At 31.2% G+C, this 18,662-nt stretch overlaps 1 protein-coding gene across 1 annotated transcript in view; it reads right to left on the reverse strand.

Annotated features, from left to right (window-relative positions):
* The window catches only part of LOC105459158 (metabotropic glutamate receptor 8-like), a 101,220-nt gene that overhangs the window by 30,541 nt on the left and 52,017 nt on the right, over nucleotides 1-18,662 (reverse strand). Inside the window, exons 6-7 of the mRNA XM_011704939.1 lie at nucleotides 14,568-14,747; nucleotides 10,251-10,420 (exon numbers count right to left, since the gene is read on the reverse strand). Coding sequence (XP_011703241.1) covers nucleotides 10,251-10,420; nucleotides 14,568-14,747 — 350 coding nt within the window. The remainder of the gene's footprint in view (nucleotides 1-10,250; nucleotides 10,421-14,567; nucleotides 14,748-18,662) is intronic.

Below are 18,662 nucleotides of genomic sequence, written 5' to 3' on the forward strand. Positions count from 1 at the left end.
CCCCCCCCCCCCGTCGTGGAAGTGCATCCGGCGAGTGAACGAAGTTCTGATCGATTAGGACAAATTTTCGCTCGAGTAACACGATGCACATATGCAACGCGCCACATGTCACCAAGTGAACCGTTCAAAATAAGAGTGTAAGTCGAATAGGTAAATGTCACATGTGCCAGTAAACTAACTTTGTACATACTGAACTATGTTTCTAGCTTACATGCTTTGATTTAAACAATAAAGATGGACTGAGAAAAAGAATGAAAGAAGAAGAATGAGAGAAGAATAATGATTGTAAAGGAATGCCATAAGTAATAAAAAAAGACTATAAGTAATAAATTATGTCTTTGCTCAACAATAATTTTAGAATAAAGAATATTTTATTATAGATTTGAAAAAAATCGTATAAAAATATTGTATAATAAATCTGACAGACGCTGTAGACCGTATTTTTTAGAAAGCAATTATTAGTTAAAAAAATATAATATATATAAGACTCGCAAATTAAAACAAAACAAAACAAAAATTAAGAGTGAAAGCGGCGTGGTAATTGGTACGCAAAATAAACCAAGTACATTGGAATCTGGAGTAAGCCTATATATGTATAATACTTATGACATCTCCTCATGCACGGAATGCTCTCCTTTACTGTCGACAGTAAAGGTCCAAACTCACGCGTCATTATTTATAACAATCTTTCTTTGTCGAAAATAGTTATAATCTTTGTGGGCTCAGATCCTCACTTGTGCACGAACTTTGGAATACTGACGACAAATGCGATAATGCTTTCGCAGAAATCAGTTAGATAAATTCAACTGTAAACGTGTCAAACGCGACAGTGTTAGAACTTAGAAGTCACTACCCAGACAGAAATGATCGGTTCATAGACGTCGATTCGATGTCTATAGACTTCCTATCATTTTTGCCTTGGTATAATCTTATAGTTATATCAAATGATGCGTGACGCGCGCGTCAAATGACGCGCACATGAGTTTAGATCTTAAGATGTACCTGTTCGAATTGTACAACTTTGTCCAAAGAATTAATGTGATATCGTTCAAAGAAACGTATAGAAATTCGATTAATTATAATTTTATTATGTAACTACTAATCTACTAAATTGATTAATTAATTTAATTATTTTTGTTCTTTACTACGCTGACTCGTATTCCACTTTTATTTATTATGTGGCATTTTCGAGTTTTATGTGAAAATTTTTCGGTATCAGGTTTCTATTAATTGTCCTAGTTGTCAAATTCATTTATTCTAACAAACAGAAAATGATTCAAAGCAAGGCCAAAAAACGAGTAAATTAAAACAAAATGGTTATAAAAATTAAAAATTCCTTTACTCAACAAACATATCAAGAAATAATAATAGTTTCGACTGCACAGAGTCTTCCTCAACTAAGAAATCTGCATATAAAGTTAAATAAATAAATAAATAAACATAAATTAAAATAAATTAAAAAATAGTACATAGTCACAAATCATAAATTAGCAAAAGGCTGTGTATTATAATAAACGCTTATAATCGCGAAACCGCCAATATAATCCCGCTCCTGAGAGCAAATGTCTCGAACGCGCAAGACACAGGCTGTGAGAGAAGATTATATTCGCGGTTTTGCGTCGATTATAAGCGTTTATTATAATATGCAGCTTCTTGCTAATTTACGATTTATTGTGTACTATTGACTACTATTTTTTAATTTATGTTTATTTATTTATTTGACTTTATATATATAAAGTAGTAAACGCTTATAATCGACGCAAAACCGCGAATATAATCTTCTCTCACAGCCTGTGTCTTGCGCGTTCGAGACATTTGCTCTCAGGAGCGGGATTATATTGGCGCGGGTTTCGCGTCGATTATAAGCGTTTATTATAATACACAGCCTTTTGCGGATTTCTTTATAGCTGAGGAAAACTTTGTGTAGTCGAAACGTACTGTTGTTTCTTGATATGTTTGAATAAAGGAATTTTTAATTTTTACAACCATTTTGTTTTAATTTGCTCGTTTCTTGGCCTTGCTTTGAATAATTTCCTGTTTGTTAGGATAAATGAACTTGACAAGAAGGTGTAATAGAAACCTGATACCGAAAAATGTTCACATAAAACTCGAAAATGCCACAGATATATATATACAGATTAATTCTTTGTGTGCCACTTTCGCTTGATTGTTACTCGTAGAGAAATTAATCACAAGTTGTCTGTGTTCGCAGCATGGAAAGTTGGTGAGCGAGCAAGTCTCGGCGTTTAGCGTTAATCGGAAGTTTCACACAGAGCGAATCCCCGAGCGCGATGCGGACGCATAAGGTTGAAATATGTATGTCGTCTTTGAACTGACATGCGGAACACGTGTAAGATGCGATTATCCACGAGTTTCGCAGCTAGGCAAATGGAGAGTAACTGGCGAGAAAGGCCATACATCACGATTTCGACAGACTTACGTTACGGCGCGCGGCGCAGGAAGAGTACGTCGGCGAACATTTCGCGAATCGCTGTTGAAGCGGTTAAGCTGATTCGAGTCGAGTCGCCTGCGCTTCTTCGCGCTTCGTTCGCATTTACGTCACTCGCATAGCCACGAAAAAGAAGAGCGAGCCGAGCAATTTCGCAACATCGACATTTACGAAGGAGAAAAATGAAGCGGAAGAGAAGAGGAGAGCGTCTCGTACGTCACGGACGTCAAGGGAGAAAAAAGCACGCCGAGCGATTTTGTTAAAATATTGTCCGAAGATGTCCGAAGAGACCAAAAATGGTCATCGTTCTCAGCACGCGTTTTAATTAATATATCCGATCTGCCAAGTCAGATAAATTATTCACTATTGATATATGACAGCTACGAGTAAAGACAGGATTATTTTTAAATAGATGGACTTTCTTACAAAGTTTTACAGAAAATCAATTTAACAACATAATTTGATTTGAAGTTTTCTTCAAAATAATTTAAAAAATATTTTATATTATTATCTATACGTTTTATTTTTCGAGTCTTTTCCTTTCCTTTAAATCCTTTTCCGTAAATAAAAGGATTTATATAAAATTTACATAAGATTTTTAATAGTAAAGATTTATTATATATATAGTATGTAAAACAATATCTATCACTTAATTTCTTTATGTAACTTTGAACTAATTTGTTATTCTTTCCTCGGAAAATCACCCGCGTACACCCGTATTTAGGGGATACACGAGACATTCAGACAGCCTCTCCATATGGTTACTAAATCTATACGATCCACTAGAGTTTCAAGCACTGCCTGTTAACGTGCCGAGATGCTACTTGATATCTACATGTTACGTAAAGAGTATACCTATAAAGTTACCATTTTTATGCTGACGACTACTGAAATATGTAATTCTCTCAGTGTAACAATTAAAATTTGTTAAGAATAACATTGTATACTAAATGATTTGCATCTACTTTCTATGACTACGCATATAAAAAAAAATGGATAAATTTATTGTGAGATATATAGCGGAATATTGTGAGTGCTGCAGTGACAATAATAATGATTCCTTAGAGGGAAATATTTTTTCAAGAAGAATATAAAACTAATTTCTACAAACATTTGACGTATGTATTAATTTTTTATACTAATTATCCAGCATTGGTATTATAATTTTATAATTAATTAATTAATTTTATAATTTTATAATGTTAATTTTAATTTGGTATTATAATTAATTATAGAAACGGATTCTTTGGAAATATGATAATACCACATATGAGTGTATATAGAGTGCATGAAAATAATAGGTATTTATTTTTCTTTTTAATCTTCATTGCGTTTTCTTCTTGAAAAGCAGCTTATTTTGCTAATTCTTGTGTCAACTGCAAAAGCTTGGTACGACTTATCGTAAATGTTTCTTGCATATCATAGAAACAGCGAGATCTCCATTATTTCCCTGTTATCGACGCGGGTGAGAAATGCACTCTTGCAACTGCCCGTCGCAGCTGCTCGACATTTAATTCGGCGCTAGTTTCTTTGTGCTCAAAGCGACCAGCGATTGCATGATGAATATCAGACTATTTTGCATTTATTTCTTTTTATCACGAAGAAATATGTGCGCTGCAGCTTTCTCAAAGCGCAAGACGACGATGCGAGACATTGAATTTTTTCCCCTGATATTAAAAATATATAAAAATTTCGCGAGACAATCATCACGTGAAAAACTGAGGAAAAAGTTAATAACAATGCCAAAATTAGAAAAAGAACAATGCCATGATATATTGAAATAAAAATAAATAAATGTAGAGGTGTTAATTGTAGATCAAATAGATATCTGTTACATTCTAACACAGAAATTTAACAAAGAAATTTTAGCAATTTTCTTTTGAGAAAGAAAGAAAGACAGACAGAGAGAGAGAGAGAGAGAGAGAGGGAAAGAGAGAAAATTTTCCATATGATATAAGAAATCAATATAAAAACGTATGAAAGAATAAGTATGTAATAATGATATTATAATAAAAAATTAATTAATTAAATCATGAATAGAATAATTAATATCACAAACTGCTAATAACAATACTAATAAAAAAAATAACTAGTAAATAAGTTACAAACATTTTTATAATATTTAAAAACTAATTTCATTATTTTATAAAAATAAAATTTTACATACAGCATTTCAAGTTTTCTGTATCTGGAAATTTCTTTTAATATATTTTAATGTATTTACTTTGCAAGTTTTACTTTAATTAATTTTATATTATATTCGAATCCTTTTTAAAATTCAAATGTAAATGTCTGTGTAAATAAATAAAAAAAATAACAATTCTGTTAGAGCTAAGAAAGTCTTTGAACCTTTCATTGCCAATAATTTAAAGGCTACCGGTGCTTCGCTAAAAGCATTAAATTTGATTTATAAACGAGATGACTTCCATAACTTATTTTTATGGACACAAGGAATGAAAATATATACATATATAAAGAGCGACAGAAAAGTTGTAAGCTTCTGGAGAATTTCCAGATTCTACTACAATAGTTGTGTGTATTGCTTAAGATATGCAACGGAAAACTTTATGCTTGCATTACGTATTAGTATTATGCATAGTACATATGTGGAGAAAGTCCAAGATGGTAATTTATCAAAAAATGTGCATTTCTGAAAGATTACTTCGATAATTTATATTTATTATTTTAACCGTTTACTTTAAATTAACTGCATATAGCAAATATTATGCATTTTTATTTAAAACAAAAACGTTCTCCCTTATTATTATTTAAGATTTAAAATGGATTTAATTTAAAAAATTATAATAATTTTGTACGATTATTGTTATCGTTTGACATTATAAAGTTTTGATATATTGCAAAGATGTATTATAGTATATGTAAAAATATATTTCAAAAAATGTTACTTCGATTAAAATTATATAAATATACAATTAACTACACGAAATTTTACACGAAGTAGGTTGACTGTATCTATGTAAAAAATTAAATTTTTAGATACGCAGTATTTTTAACGGCCAAAGGAAACAATGCTTAATTGCAATAATTTTGCAATAAGATACAATGAAATTTATCATATTTGTTACATAAATCGTAAACACGAAACTCGATCTAATAAACTTCTGGCTCGCAAAAGCGAAATATTTTCAGTTGGAATAATGAACAGGACAGGAATAATGCATGGAAGGTTTTCATTGCGTGATATAATGTTTACAACGTAATTTTTTTTCTCTAAGTTTCTTCTTTTTAGCCATTTATTGTTAAAGCAACTGAATCGAGCAGTCTGCTTGTTCCAGCGAAAATACGCAACGTAAAAAGGATCCGATCGCAGTCGCACATATTGGGGCGAACCGTTATGTTTAGTTTTCGACTTTTCGAGACACGGTTTCTCTCGCGTTTTGCTTGCTTTCCAATATTTGCTCGAATTGCAAGCCATTCGGTATCGTCGAGAACTTGGTCACCTTCAGCGACCATTTTCAACATTGCGAGAAACTTTCGAATAACATTCTATGTTAGGATACATCTTGCGATCAAATAGATAGCTTCTAGAAAAATCGAGGACTTCTCGAGAAAAAATTGAGATGCAAAGTGTATTCCAAAGGACAAAAAAAAACATCAAATTTATGATAAATTTTCTTTGGTTGTGCATGATGAATCATTAGTAAAATACCAATACAAGTAACAATAAGTAATATATATTATTTATAATAATTTTCACTTATTTTTACAATATTTAATTACACAAAACAGTAACAATAAGTAAGATATATCATTTATAATAATTTTCACTTATTTTTACAATATTTAATCACACAAAACTCTTTGTATAAACTTTTTTTTGTTTACAACTGTAGAAGAAGGGATTATGATAAAATAGCTAAATTTTAGTATTTATCCAAATTGCATTGAGATTTTTTTAAATTCTTTTGTTCCTTAAAATATAAAAGCTTGAAATAACAGTATTATACTAAACGGACATGATTTAGTTTTGTCATATACTAATAATTGATATCAGTAGTCTATTCAACAGCTTAATTATCTATTGTAAACATAAATTGTATACTGACGATAAAAAGATGAAAGCTGAATTGAGAATTGAAATAATGAAAGAGCACTTTTGCCTGTAATGAAATATCGTAATAGAAATGCAAGAATATATATATATATATATATATATATATATATATATATATATGTATAGGTATATATACACTGTGACTTTTCTTAATGAAATTTCTACATAACATCGCGAATCATAATGATTGCTTTCGTTATTGTCGCTTAATAATCGATTAAAGTAGATTTCCTATTTGCGTGTACGAAGCACCGCAACGCCAGTAAAATTATAATCAAAATTTGCAATTTCGTGTTGCTTTATTATGTGCCTGTAGTTGTCTCCGTAATGAATGATTTTCCGTCGGGATTTGAATGATAGCTCATAAGGGATTTCGATTGAAATGCGATGCACGCGCGTATGCGCGAATACCAGGTACGCATTGTGTCGCTATTACTGTGGTAAATGATTAATAATGTGGTTTTTTGTTGATTTTATTTCGTGTTCGAAGTTTAATTTTACACTTGACTGTTTTATTCCGTTGCTTTGATAATTATTAATTGGAAGAGGATCACGAAATGGATTTTAATAAAAGATTAACGATATATATTTTAAATATGACCTAGTAACAAGCGTACTTCAAATAATATTCCAAACGATCGTGTTTAATTGAGAAAATATGCAATTTTATTAGGGAATATCAATAACATTAGGATGATACGTATCACAAAACTATTAATATTGTTTCGCATTGCACAGAAAATCATTGATCACTTTATTAATCAGAGTGTTTATGACAGGAATGTTATAAGGCATGTATTTAATAAACGTGTATAAAAAATATAACTGCAAATAAAAATAATAATAAATGGCCAAATAATTATTATATATTTTATTACTAATATTATTAAACATTTCTTGAAAAGCTGTTTTTATGAATATTTTACTCACTTGCAACTTTTAGAAGGAAAAAGAAACTATGTATTAGTGAAAACATCGAAAAGCAATAATAAATCATTCCCGTGATTATTACACTGATTCTAACGCTCTAGCTGTAATAGATTATTCAGCTACACTATTGTGTACGTTTTTTTTTTTTCAATCAAATTGCATAGAATTTGGAATTAGCAGCGCGAGCGAGTTAGATATACATTTGCCTTCGTTCATTCTTTGCTTGGCCCTAAAAGCCGACGAGTATCGACTTTATAGAACGTGAGATTAATTGCCGCTATGTTATCTCGTCCGCTCGGTTACGCCCCCGATCCACTTTTAACCCGTCGTTGAAATGCACGTCGTTTTCAAAAACCCAGCGCTTATTTTCCGCGCGAACAGATCCGAACCTTAAACATCTCCCCAAATTTCCTTCAACAATTTTATTTTGAGAAAAATCATTAATTGAAAAAGCAAAAATCTGATATAATTATACGGAAAGAGAATACTAAATCGCCTTAGCATGGTATGATGTTCCTCTTTCGCTCAATCGTCAAATTTTCTCCACGTAATTCAGAATCATAAAAATCTTTTTATCTCGTTTTAACACCCGCGTCCATTCGCACAAATGTTTTTTCATGTTAATTATGCAAAAGACGGCACAAGGCTCATTTAATGCTGGACGTTTTGTCGTTGTTACTATGATAATAGTCGTTTAATAGTCGTAATTAGCCTGAAATATACACAAATGCGTTGAACGCACGTGCGTTTAAGCGGTCCATTCCTAATTGCGATCGTCGACTTTCTAATTCAACATCATTTCTAATATCATATTAGAGCTTAGAAGATATGTACATACACACATACATACATACCTCTGTGTGCGTGTGTGTGTGTGTGTGTGTGTAATCTGAAAAATTATACACTGTTAAAAATGTTCGGAAAATTTTGTGAGATTTAAGGTACTAAAGTAACTGAATTTTACGAAATTAGGTTGCTGAAAACGAAATTTAGTAACATTCAAAGCAAATTTACTAAATTTCTCTTAAAATTCTGATACTGTATCGTAGAATTATAAATGGTTTTTTTAAATTACTAAATGGTAACAGAAATTCCGATACTGTATCGCAAAATTATAAACGGTTTCTTAAAATGACTAAATGGTAACGGAAATTTAAAATATCGTGACTAGAAAAAGTACGCAATGTACTCTGCGCAGCTTTTGTCCAGTGCACTACTCGGCGGCTTGTAGAAACGACGCATCCAAGCTCACGGACAGAGAAAGGTGAAAGCAAAGAATAATGATAATAGAAAGGATAGTGATGATAAAAAGAATAGTGATGATTTTAATATATAATGCTGCTTACATTATTTATCTTGATATATAAATAATAAAATAATACGAGGGAAGTATGTTTACACAAATAACTAAGTGCGTATAGATTATATGCAGTATTTTCAATACATTAAAAGAGATAAAAAATTTTTTATCGGTTTATTAATTTTAACATATATGTATGCAGTTTATAATTACCTTGGCACATAAATAACAAGATAATGTGAGCGAAATATGTTTATGCAAACAGTTGCGTACATACGTGTGTTATATGATATTATACTCAACATATCAAATGTATAGTTCAAAAAGTATGCACACCCAAATATAACTCTTTATAACAATAATTATAAAATACTTTTTGACTATACATTTGATATATTGAGCATACCATATAACACACGTTACGTACGTATGCAGTTGTTTGCATAAACACACATACCTCGCTCACATTATCTTACTATTTATGTGTCAAGGTAATTATAATTTGCACGTATGTTAAAATTAATAAACCGATAAAAAATTTTTTATTTTTTTTTAAATTTTCAGTTACAGTTACTACAAATTACTAAACTATAACTGAATTTTCAGAGACGTGTGACTAAAGCTTTATGCAGTTACTGCTTCTGAAATTTTTATTCCCGTTTAGTAAATTTCAGAAACGGTAACTGCATAAAGCTTTAGTATCTGAAAATTCCCATAGAAATTTCTAACAGTACACGTTATACATTATCCTCCAGTATTATGTATTAGATGTATCAGATTTTGACGTAGGAATTTAAAGCAAAAGTTTCATTGCATCGTAGTTGCTCAAGTATGGATATCGATGTCGAATCAATCATAAAATGCGACGTCAATTGTTTAAAAAAATAATACTTTAAGTAGATTTTTTACTTCTATATGTCGATATACTGTATGTCCACAGTTTGCTTGCTTATGCTTTCGTGAAGCACAATAATGTCTGAATTTTACATTAAACATAGTTTATACAAAAGATTGTTTCTGTTATTAACGAAAAATTACCGCATTTTTAAATTGAAATATATATACATGTATTAAATGATTTTTTTAAGCAAAGAAAATTACACAGTTCAATATATGTATGTTACAAATATATTTTAAATTTTTGCGTTGGATATATGCTTTCCTAATTCGACGAACACTCTGCGGGAACGTTATGTATAATAAAAATAAGTTATACAAAAACTATAATTTGTTCCCGTGTTTGAGAACGTTTCGCCCAACGTAGAACGCAAAAGCATGGTAGAAGGAATAAAAAAAAACGTTCCTCTCGCAGTCCAGTAATTTCATTTTTCTGCTCTGTGTGCAGAAAAAAGAAAATAAATAAAGCGAGCACACCGCATTTTTCATGCAAGACAGATTTCAACAATCGCGCTTTTTGCAATTTCTCCTCATATCATATTTTATGTAGTGACGACCTTATTTAAATGCAACGAAGACGTATTCGAGATTAATCCTACCTTATGTTATCCTCGTCGACGAATATTATGACTCCCCTGGCGTTGTGCTTTGAACTCAGTCGTTCGATTATTCTATCAAAGTCCTCGGTCTTGGAGTTTCTCAGGATCTTCTCGCTGACTGCGACACAGATGTTGTACTCCAACGAAAGGGCAATGAAACTGGCGATGCCCTGAAAATAGATATTCAGCCGCAAATAAATTGCCCGTCTATCCAATGAGAAGTCGAATTTTCACGATAACATGTGAGCTTGTTTTCTTGGTAAACAATCGAATGTAGCGAAAAGTATTATACAATGTATTTCAGACGCGGACTCGTATCTACGTACTCATTTATCATTGACGATAAATTCTCGAAATTTGCACGAGATATCGCGGCCATTAAGTAGCAGATTGTTGTTCGTGGTGAGCACAAAGAAAATAATGTAAAGAAGCAGTAAGTTTTTATTCTCCCAGAGTCCCATAGAGTCCCATTTGTTAAAATTCTTTCACATTTTATGTTAAATAAATCAAATATTGTATCACTTTTAGACATAAATCTTGAATAAAATCGAATTCAATTCAATGTATATGTAAATGAAAAGATGGCCGAAGAAAGATGCGCCGAACTGCAGCCGGAGGTATTATCGGTGCATTTTACAACGCAATAAAAACCATCATAATTTATTACGGTACACCGAATATTTTCGCGATATCAGAGAGAACTCGCTATAATGATTAGTTCAATAGTTCTCGATTTATCCACAATTCTGAAATGGACGAATTTTAATATTTATTAGTAATAAATGCAGTATCTTGATCGAAGGACATAAAACTTTACATGAATTTTGGTTATTCAAATTGACTGAATACAGAACCACAAGCTCTTACTTTTTCAAATAATGTGTTTTTAAAAGTTTAGCTTATATGTATACGTATAAAATAGTTATGTACATTAATTTCTTACATTTTAATATATTTTTAAATCTTACTTAATTTGTGTTATTATTGCATATAAATAATTTATATACATATAGTATATACATGGTTTGTCCCAAAAGTAATGAGAATATTTTTGGGGGCTTAATCAGAATTGTCGGAGAGTAGATCCATTGGACAGGGCCTTTGGTGCGGGATGTTAGGTATACAATTTGACCCTTCTTAGTTGCCTCCGAGCCTTTCTAGTAGTCGATACCGTCAGCAAAACGCGTTGTAATTTTTGTGTCTTGTCAAATTCAGCACGAAAGGGCGAAAATTCAGCACAGACTATGCTGTATTTTGAGCAGCGTTACGGGATTAAATTCTGAAGACAAAACAGCATCCCCATAAGCTGCTCTCAATATCTCCAACGTTTCGGAACCAGATTTTCTCAGTTTCAAAATTTGATCGCTGCTCGAGATTGTTGAATTTTCGACCGTGACAAGACACAATGCACTTTACTGATGGTATCAACTGCAGGAAAGGCTCGGTACAGGCAACTGGAAAGGGTAGGACTTAAAAAAAATATTGAATTTTATAATATGTACCTTAATGTGCGTGCAATAAAATAAAATTCCGTATAATTGCAAAACTGAACAAAAAAATATATCCAATTAATTTTTTTATGAACTTTTTTGAAGAAAATTAATCTCGAAGTTACAAAAATTATTATTATTGGACTGAAGATTCTTGTTCTTTTTTATTTTTATGTTATTGAGAACATACAATAAATGAAAAAAGAAATGAAAGTAATAGTAATTACGAAGAAATGAAAAAAGAAATTTGAATGAAGAAATACAATGGAAACTTAGATTATTAGATATTATCTATAGATATTAGACATTATTAGATATAATCTACTATATTGTTGGATTTATTTATTGTACTATAAAGAAAAAAAAATTGATAAAAAGAGTAAGAGATAAATAATGTAATTGTTCGGAAAATAATGGTACGATAAGATGTTTTTGTATCAGCCGATTTTCTTAATAATAAAGTTCACTTTCCTTAATAATTGGCCGCGCTTGACCTCATTTTTATTTCTACGTGATTCTGATCTCTTTTTATATAGATATTTTTTATTTTCTGTTACGAGTTACCCATTATACATATTTGCGCTTGAATGATTTTGTCTAAAATTATAAGTGATTTCATTTCTAAACAGCTGTATTTTTAACAAAATTTAATGATTATTTTGCGAAGTAATAATTATAGTTTTATTAGTAATTACCGAATAAATTATAATAAATAATTTTGTAGTTGGATGTAGGACACGCGATTTGTTGCAGAAAATTTTCTTCCATTGCGATCTCTTTCAGTCTTAATTTTCACAATATGCTTCTCGTTCTTTAATTTGCGTTAAATCGTCTTATGCACTTTATATCCCGTGCCATTATAAGGATATTAACACAGCTACATTCGTGTAATCGTTTTACGTGAGCTTATGCTTGTTAAAATATGCACCGCATTTGCAACAGCCGCAACTGTGCTGTGCATCCAACATTTAGCGAAAGAACCGGCTCATAAATTTCGTTAAAAACCAGAAGGAAATGTAGGCGTCTCATTATCTCCTTGGCCACTATCGTGAGACCGAATTTTATGTCGTAGCTCTTTCATAATATATTTTTCGCATTTGCATCCAAAAAGACTGTGCGTACATTTTTGATTAGGTACTCGTATTATCAATTTTAATTATTTAAAATTTGTTTTATTATATTGTAAATTTGAGTTCTACTATATCTATACTTGACACATAATCGGATTTTCCCAAAATTTAAGGATTTTCTTCGTTGTATCTATTTTTATTATCAATACGACATATTGATCAAGATATGAAAATTTTGGTAAAAGCATAACATGTTAGCTTTGTAACTGTATAATTTACTTGACGTAAATTATGCGGTTTCGATATTTCGAAACGCGATTGACAGCGACTAATTACACAAAGTAAGTGCAAAGCTATTATGACATGTAATAGTGATTAATTAGGCTGATCACTGACACTGGTTTAATTACTCGGAATGCGATTACCGGCATATCGTCTGCAGGAGTCCTTCTGAAAACGCCCGTAGGTACAATTCGCACGACGTCGCGTCGGCAAATTTGTACGTTCCGAGACGCAGAACACGCTATTATCATGAACATAATCGTCAGAAGGCAGCCATTTGGCTAGCATAATTGGACCATAAAATCGTACCTACATCAATGTTCGCAGCGAATATGAAAAATTCTTGTGTGGCATTCCTCAACATATGAGAAATTATGGACATTGCCGGTTGAATTATCGCACCCGTTGAATTATTATACCTGTTCATTCGTCCATCACGTGATAATAATACAGAACAATATTGGAATGTCTATGTTGCGAAAAATGCGTATATTCCAATTCGTAATTAAATAGGCCAACAAATAATGATTAATTTAAAAGAAATTTAAAGATTTAAAATTATCCGATTAAAAAAATCCATACTTTCATCAACTTTACCTCCCATGTCTTTTGTAAAGATTTCTAAGCATCAATTTATTAATGGAAAAATAATAAAATAAGGCTCTCTCTCGTATTAATATTTTCTCCTTTATCTTCCTAGCGTTAAGATTCTGTAGATCCTATAGCTCATTTCTTCCACAGAATTTACAATTAAGGAGCAAAAAAATTCATGAAGCACAAATGATGTTGACCAAAAAATTTTGCTTTTTGCAATTTTTGTAAAATTTAATTACTCTGGTAATCTCTTCGCGTGGAATTTCCACTGCGCAGACATTGTTCACACGCTTGAATTTTTTTGTTCAAAGCCCCGGAAGTGCTAGTAAAGTTTTCAACATTTTATTTGCATTGTGTACAATTACTTATAAAACTTTCAAAAATCGAGCCGAGCACTTTCAGACTACTGAACCACGGAAATCTTTTTTCCTATACTGCCGTACATCACAGACATTGTTCACACACTTGAATTTAAGTCAGTGGCTGGCGCTTTAACATCAAGTTTTCTTGCTTGATTGCACAGTTAGTTTCATCTTCGCTAGTTAACGCGGTCGCACATAACGATCTCATATTATAATTACCATTGTTATAATAACTTTTATTCAACGTAATATTAACGCTATTGTGCAATACAATCTTTCGAAAGAATTAAGTGTTACACCATATATATTATACATTTATATTAAAATATTTCGTTAAAAATATAATAATGATAAGAAAAACTAATGACTTCTTTTTACAAAAAAATATCATTCTGTTGTTACATGTAACAGTATATATACATTTTGGGGGGGGGGGGGAAGCAATGCGCGTAAAACATGATACATGAATTAAACACGAATAAACATATCGCAACGATCATATTCCTTCATTTCACTCACCTTCTCGCCGTACTCGCCTTCCACAGCAACCGTGGAAACATATTTCCATCCAAGCAGATGGATCACCTCAACGATCGCCTGTGCCTGAAAATTATCTGGCGGTACCACCCTACTGAAGTACTCAAATCGGCTTTTGTCCGAGAGTTCTGTGCTGGTAGAGGCGTAACTTATTTGCGGTATCTGCAATCACGTTATCACATAACTAGAAAAGCTGAAAAATGTATCTCTACTTTTATGTATATCTGAAAAATAAATCAATGTAACAGCGATGAAAAGAAGAGAAGAGCAACAGAAATCTATTTTTCATAAAAATCACGATTATTATTAAAAATATTAATATCCAACGCTACTGAATTTTATATTTTACATCGTATCACTTATCAAAAAGCTCTTGCTTATATATTGCATACAGATATATGTACCTATTTTTTAAATGTAAATAAAGCGTTATAAATAATGCGTGCAAAAATTATATAAAATAATAAAACGCGTAATATTATATTTAATATAACATTCTTCGAAGTTATTTTCTTTATATTACGGCACTTATTGGAAAGATAAATTATATAAAACACTGTGCAGAGATACGCGCGCGCGCGTGTATGAAGGTTAATATCCCGCGTCATTTGATGCGCGACCCTGTTTCTCATCCTGTGGATACGAAGAGAGCCTGTAACTTTGTAGCATCTGTGCAGGCAGCATCGCGAATCTAATAATCTCGTGGGTCTGTTGGAAGTGGCTAAGTCTGCGAGTCACCCTCTCTCCCTCGGGTTTCTTTGGTTGCAACGGATAATTCCATTTTTGCACAAAGAGCATGCGCTTCGCTGAGATAGTTTCCTGTTGATAACATTGTCCCTTAACGGGTGTCATTGGCATTATCACACGTCCTCTTATCGCTCGACATACGCGCGAAGATTGACAATAGCGTGCGAAAGCCGCGCCCGTATTATCGCTTCCCGTATTAATTTACATCCATTTGTTTCGACGGTTACTGTTACAAGACTATTGACGTGACGTAAATTACGACGAGCGCTGCGAGAATGATCAATCGAGACTTTACTATGGGTCAGGTCAACGGCACGTGAAAATTGTGTGAAGTAATAAAATAGAATATGAGGACATTATGGAGATACTGCATTATCGATACAAAGCTTTTACGTTCTATCGTGAATCTCTTCAGAGTCAGATTGGAGAAGTGCAATTACATTTTTCTTACTTAATTATTAATATCAGTTTGTAATAAATATGTTACAATTATATTATACACTATAATTTCATAAATAATTTTGAAGGAAGATATTGCGATATAACCATGTGTAATTATGCATTTTATTACTCCAATATTTTTTGATAATTACTAAAATTATGATTTTGTTCAAATTAACTGCTTTTATTAATTATTAAATAAATACTTTTTTATTAGAAATAATAAGGGAGAAGAGCCAAATTCGACCTTGACTAGATATTCGTTGCCAAATATTTTTAATTTTTAAATCTTTAAATTTCAGCTGCCTTAAACTACGCGCCGATTATTGTCCATCTTTAAGAACGCAAAACGCAACCGTAACATAAACTGAAATAACATCACTTAATTTTGATGATGATGATAATGATGATGATGATGCTATAAGCAGCCTATAACACTGTAAAAAACTTATTGCGAAAAATACTTTTTTTACTAGAAAAATGTGCTAGTGTACTTTTCTTATTGTTTCTCCGCATTGTAAATTTTTGAAATCACGTTTCTTTAAAATCTGAAAATCGATTATACTTTAACGCACTTTTATTCAAAGAAAATTATTTCAATTTTTGCACGGAATACCAAATTGCAATTATACAAATGGCATTCTTAAAGTCGAAAGTACACCTGAAAGATTCGATTTGTGTGGCTATTATGTTACTGAGGATTAATGTATTATGATTTGCAAAGATTTCCTAATTACACTCTGAAATTAATTAGTTTATTATTGCCTCAAGAGAAAGACACAGAAAATACAAAATGTCGCTCTTGTTATTTTAACGCAACAATAATGATTATTAGAGCAGTTGCAATGCTCATTTAGTATTAGGTAATTCAATTCTTCCTTTTTAAATCTTATGCATTCTCAAGTTGAGAATTCAAGACTCGCAATTACAATATAACTAAATATATCAAATAATGAAAAATATTTCATTTAATAAACTGCCGCGCAAAAATATACTAAAGATTTACTAATTAGGACTTTTTACTGATTAGGAAATTGATCAATGGAAACGGTTTAATGTTACAAATGATTTATCGATACCTAATTACCAACCGATAGCAATTAGATTTCTACTCGATACATTTACTGTCTCGTTTCGTAAGCCATTTGATATGTCAGTTGCACGGCGCTATAATTTCCATAATAGAGACAAATTTGCATTAATGAAACTCAACTTACATTAAAATAAATTAATAAATATCGTCTATGCATACTTTCTTTGTCATTTTTCTATCTCAATATATATATTTTCTATATTATTCTCGTTATTAATTTTACGGTAATTCATAAGTTGTATGATTTTACTCACTACATGTATTACTTATCCTGCTTCTATTTGGAAATAAGACAGTTTATTGAATGATTTCAATATATCACCTAATAAATATGCAATTAATTATGTAAATATAGCTAAGAGCTCAAAACTAAATCAATAAGTGGTGGCTCATAATTTTACGTAAATTATTCCTTCACACTTTCAGTTACGATTTAGAGTTTAATTGATTTTGGAATCAATTAACGTTTCGTCTCTCTCCGCACTGCGGTCGCCAATTGTATCACGGCCAAAACTCAAAACACACATATATTTGCTTAAATAATTTAAAATTAATAATTAATAATCCAATTTACTTTTCGAAGATTAGATCTATTATACAAGGTGATAAAGATTAATAGATAGAAGAAAAAAATAATGCAAGATTTTTAAATATTTTAAATAATTATTATTTAATTAAGATGACAGAGAGTTGCAATAATCTCAAAGATTAAAACTTTGCATTTATTAATAAATAATTCGTATTTGAGAAATACCCAATTTTCTGCACAAAATGCGCAATATGAATTTCAATGCGCTCTCTCTCTCTCTTCCTTTCTCAATACCTCTACATTCCTTAACTAAATTATTATTAATAATCTCAGCGCGCCTTTCTCGGCAATTTTTAACATTTTCGACCAAGTGATGCAATAAACGGTTCATTGCAATTCTAATGAGTGCAGTTACGATTTGCAATGCACAACTCACCGTCAGAATCGATTTGAACAATTAAAACTGTTCAACAAGAAGAAGAATCAAAATGAATGAATTAACGATAGTCGGCCGAATAAATAGAACGTTTTATCAAATGAGTCGTTATGTAATTAATTGCTAATTTATTTTGCACAGCGTATTGATCAGCGTTGACGCATGAAATAATAATGTGGAATAAAAAATTGTGATATTTATGAGAAGAAATAGTTCAAAGATCATCATTTAAGTAAAAAGAGAAAATATAGCACACAGAACGGAAAGATAGATTTATAAATACATAAAATTCATAAAATTAAGCGAGTTAACGCATTCAACTCAAATATAAAACTACTGAAAAGCAAATTAATAAAAGTGTTCCAATACCAAAGCGTATCCGGAGTAAATATTAGTTTTATAAAATGTTTATTTTATGCCCCTGAGCTATATAGAAGTATATACATAAAACAAAAAATAATAAGATTCTTAAAAAGACAATAACTTCAATTGGCTGAGGTTCAAATCCCCGAGTTTAAAGCTTAAAAAATTGATTCTGAAACTTATATAAAGAATTACTGTAATCTATTATACTATCTCCCTGAATATTTTAATTCTTCTTAATTAAAACGACAATAATATATAAATAGGTATGTAATTAATATATATTATTTTTGTTACTTGCCAGCATGTAATACATTCGAATTAATCTTGTCTTAGTCTTTGCCATATTGACAGACTTTCAAATTTGCTTTTTACTCTGGGCAGTTGACATAATACGAATATGCACGAGACACAAAGGGTTAATTGCGCCCCGTGGCGTACAAAGGAAAAGCATCTCATAACCATCGA

The sequence above is a fragment of the Wasmannia auropunctata genome, unplaced genomic scaffold (genome assembly GCF_000956235.1).
Source record: "Wasmannia auropunctata unplaced genomic scaffold, wasmannia.A_1.0 LD334208.1, whole genome shotgun sequence".
NCBI classification, from domain to species: domain Eukaryota; kingdom Metazoa; phylum Arthropoda; class Insecta; order Hymenoptera; family Formicidae; genus Wasmannia; species Wasmannia auropunctata.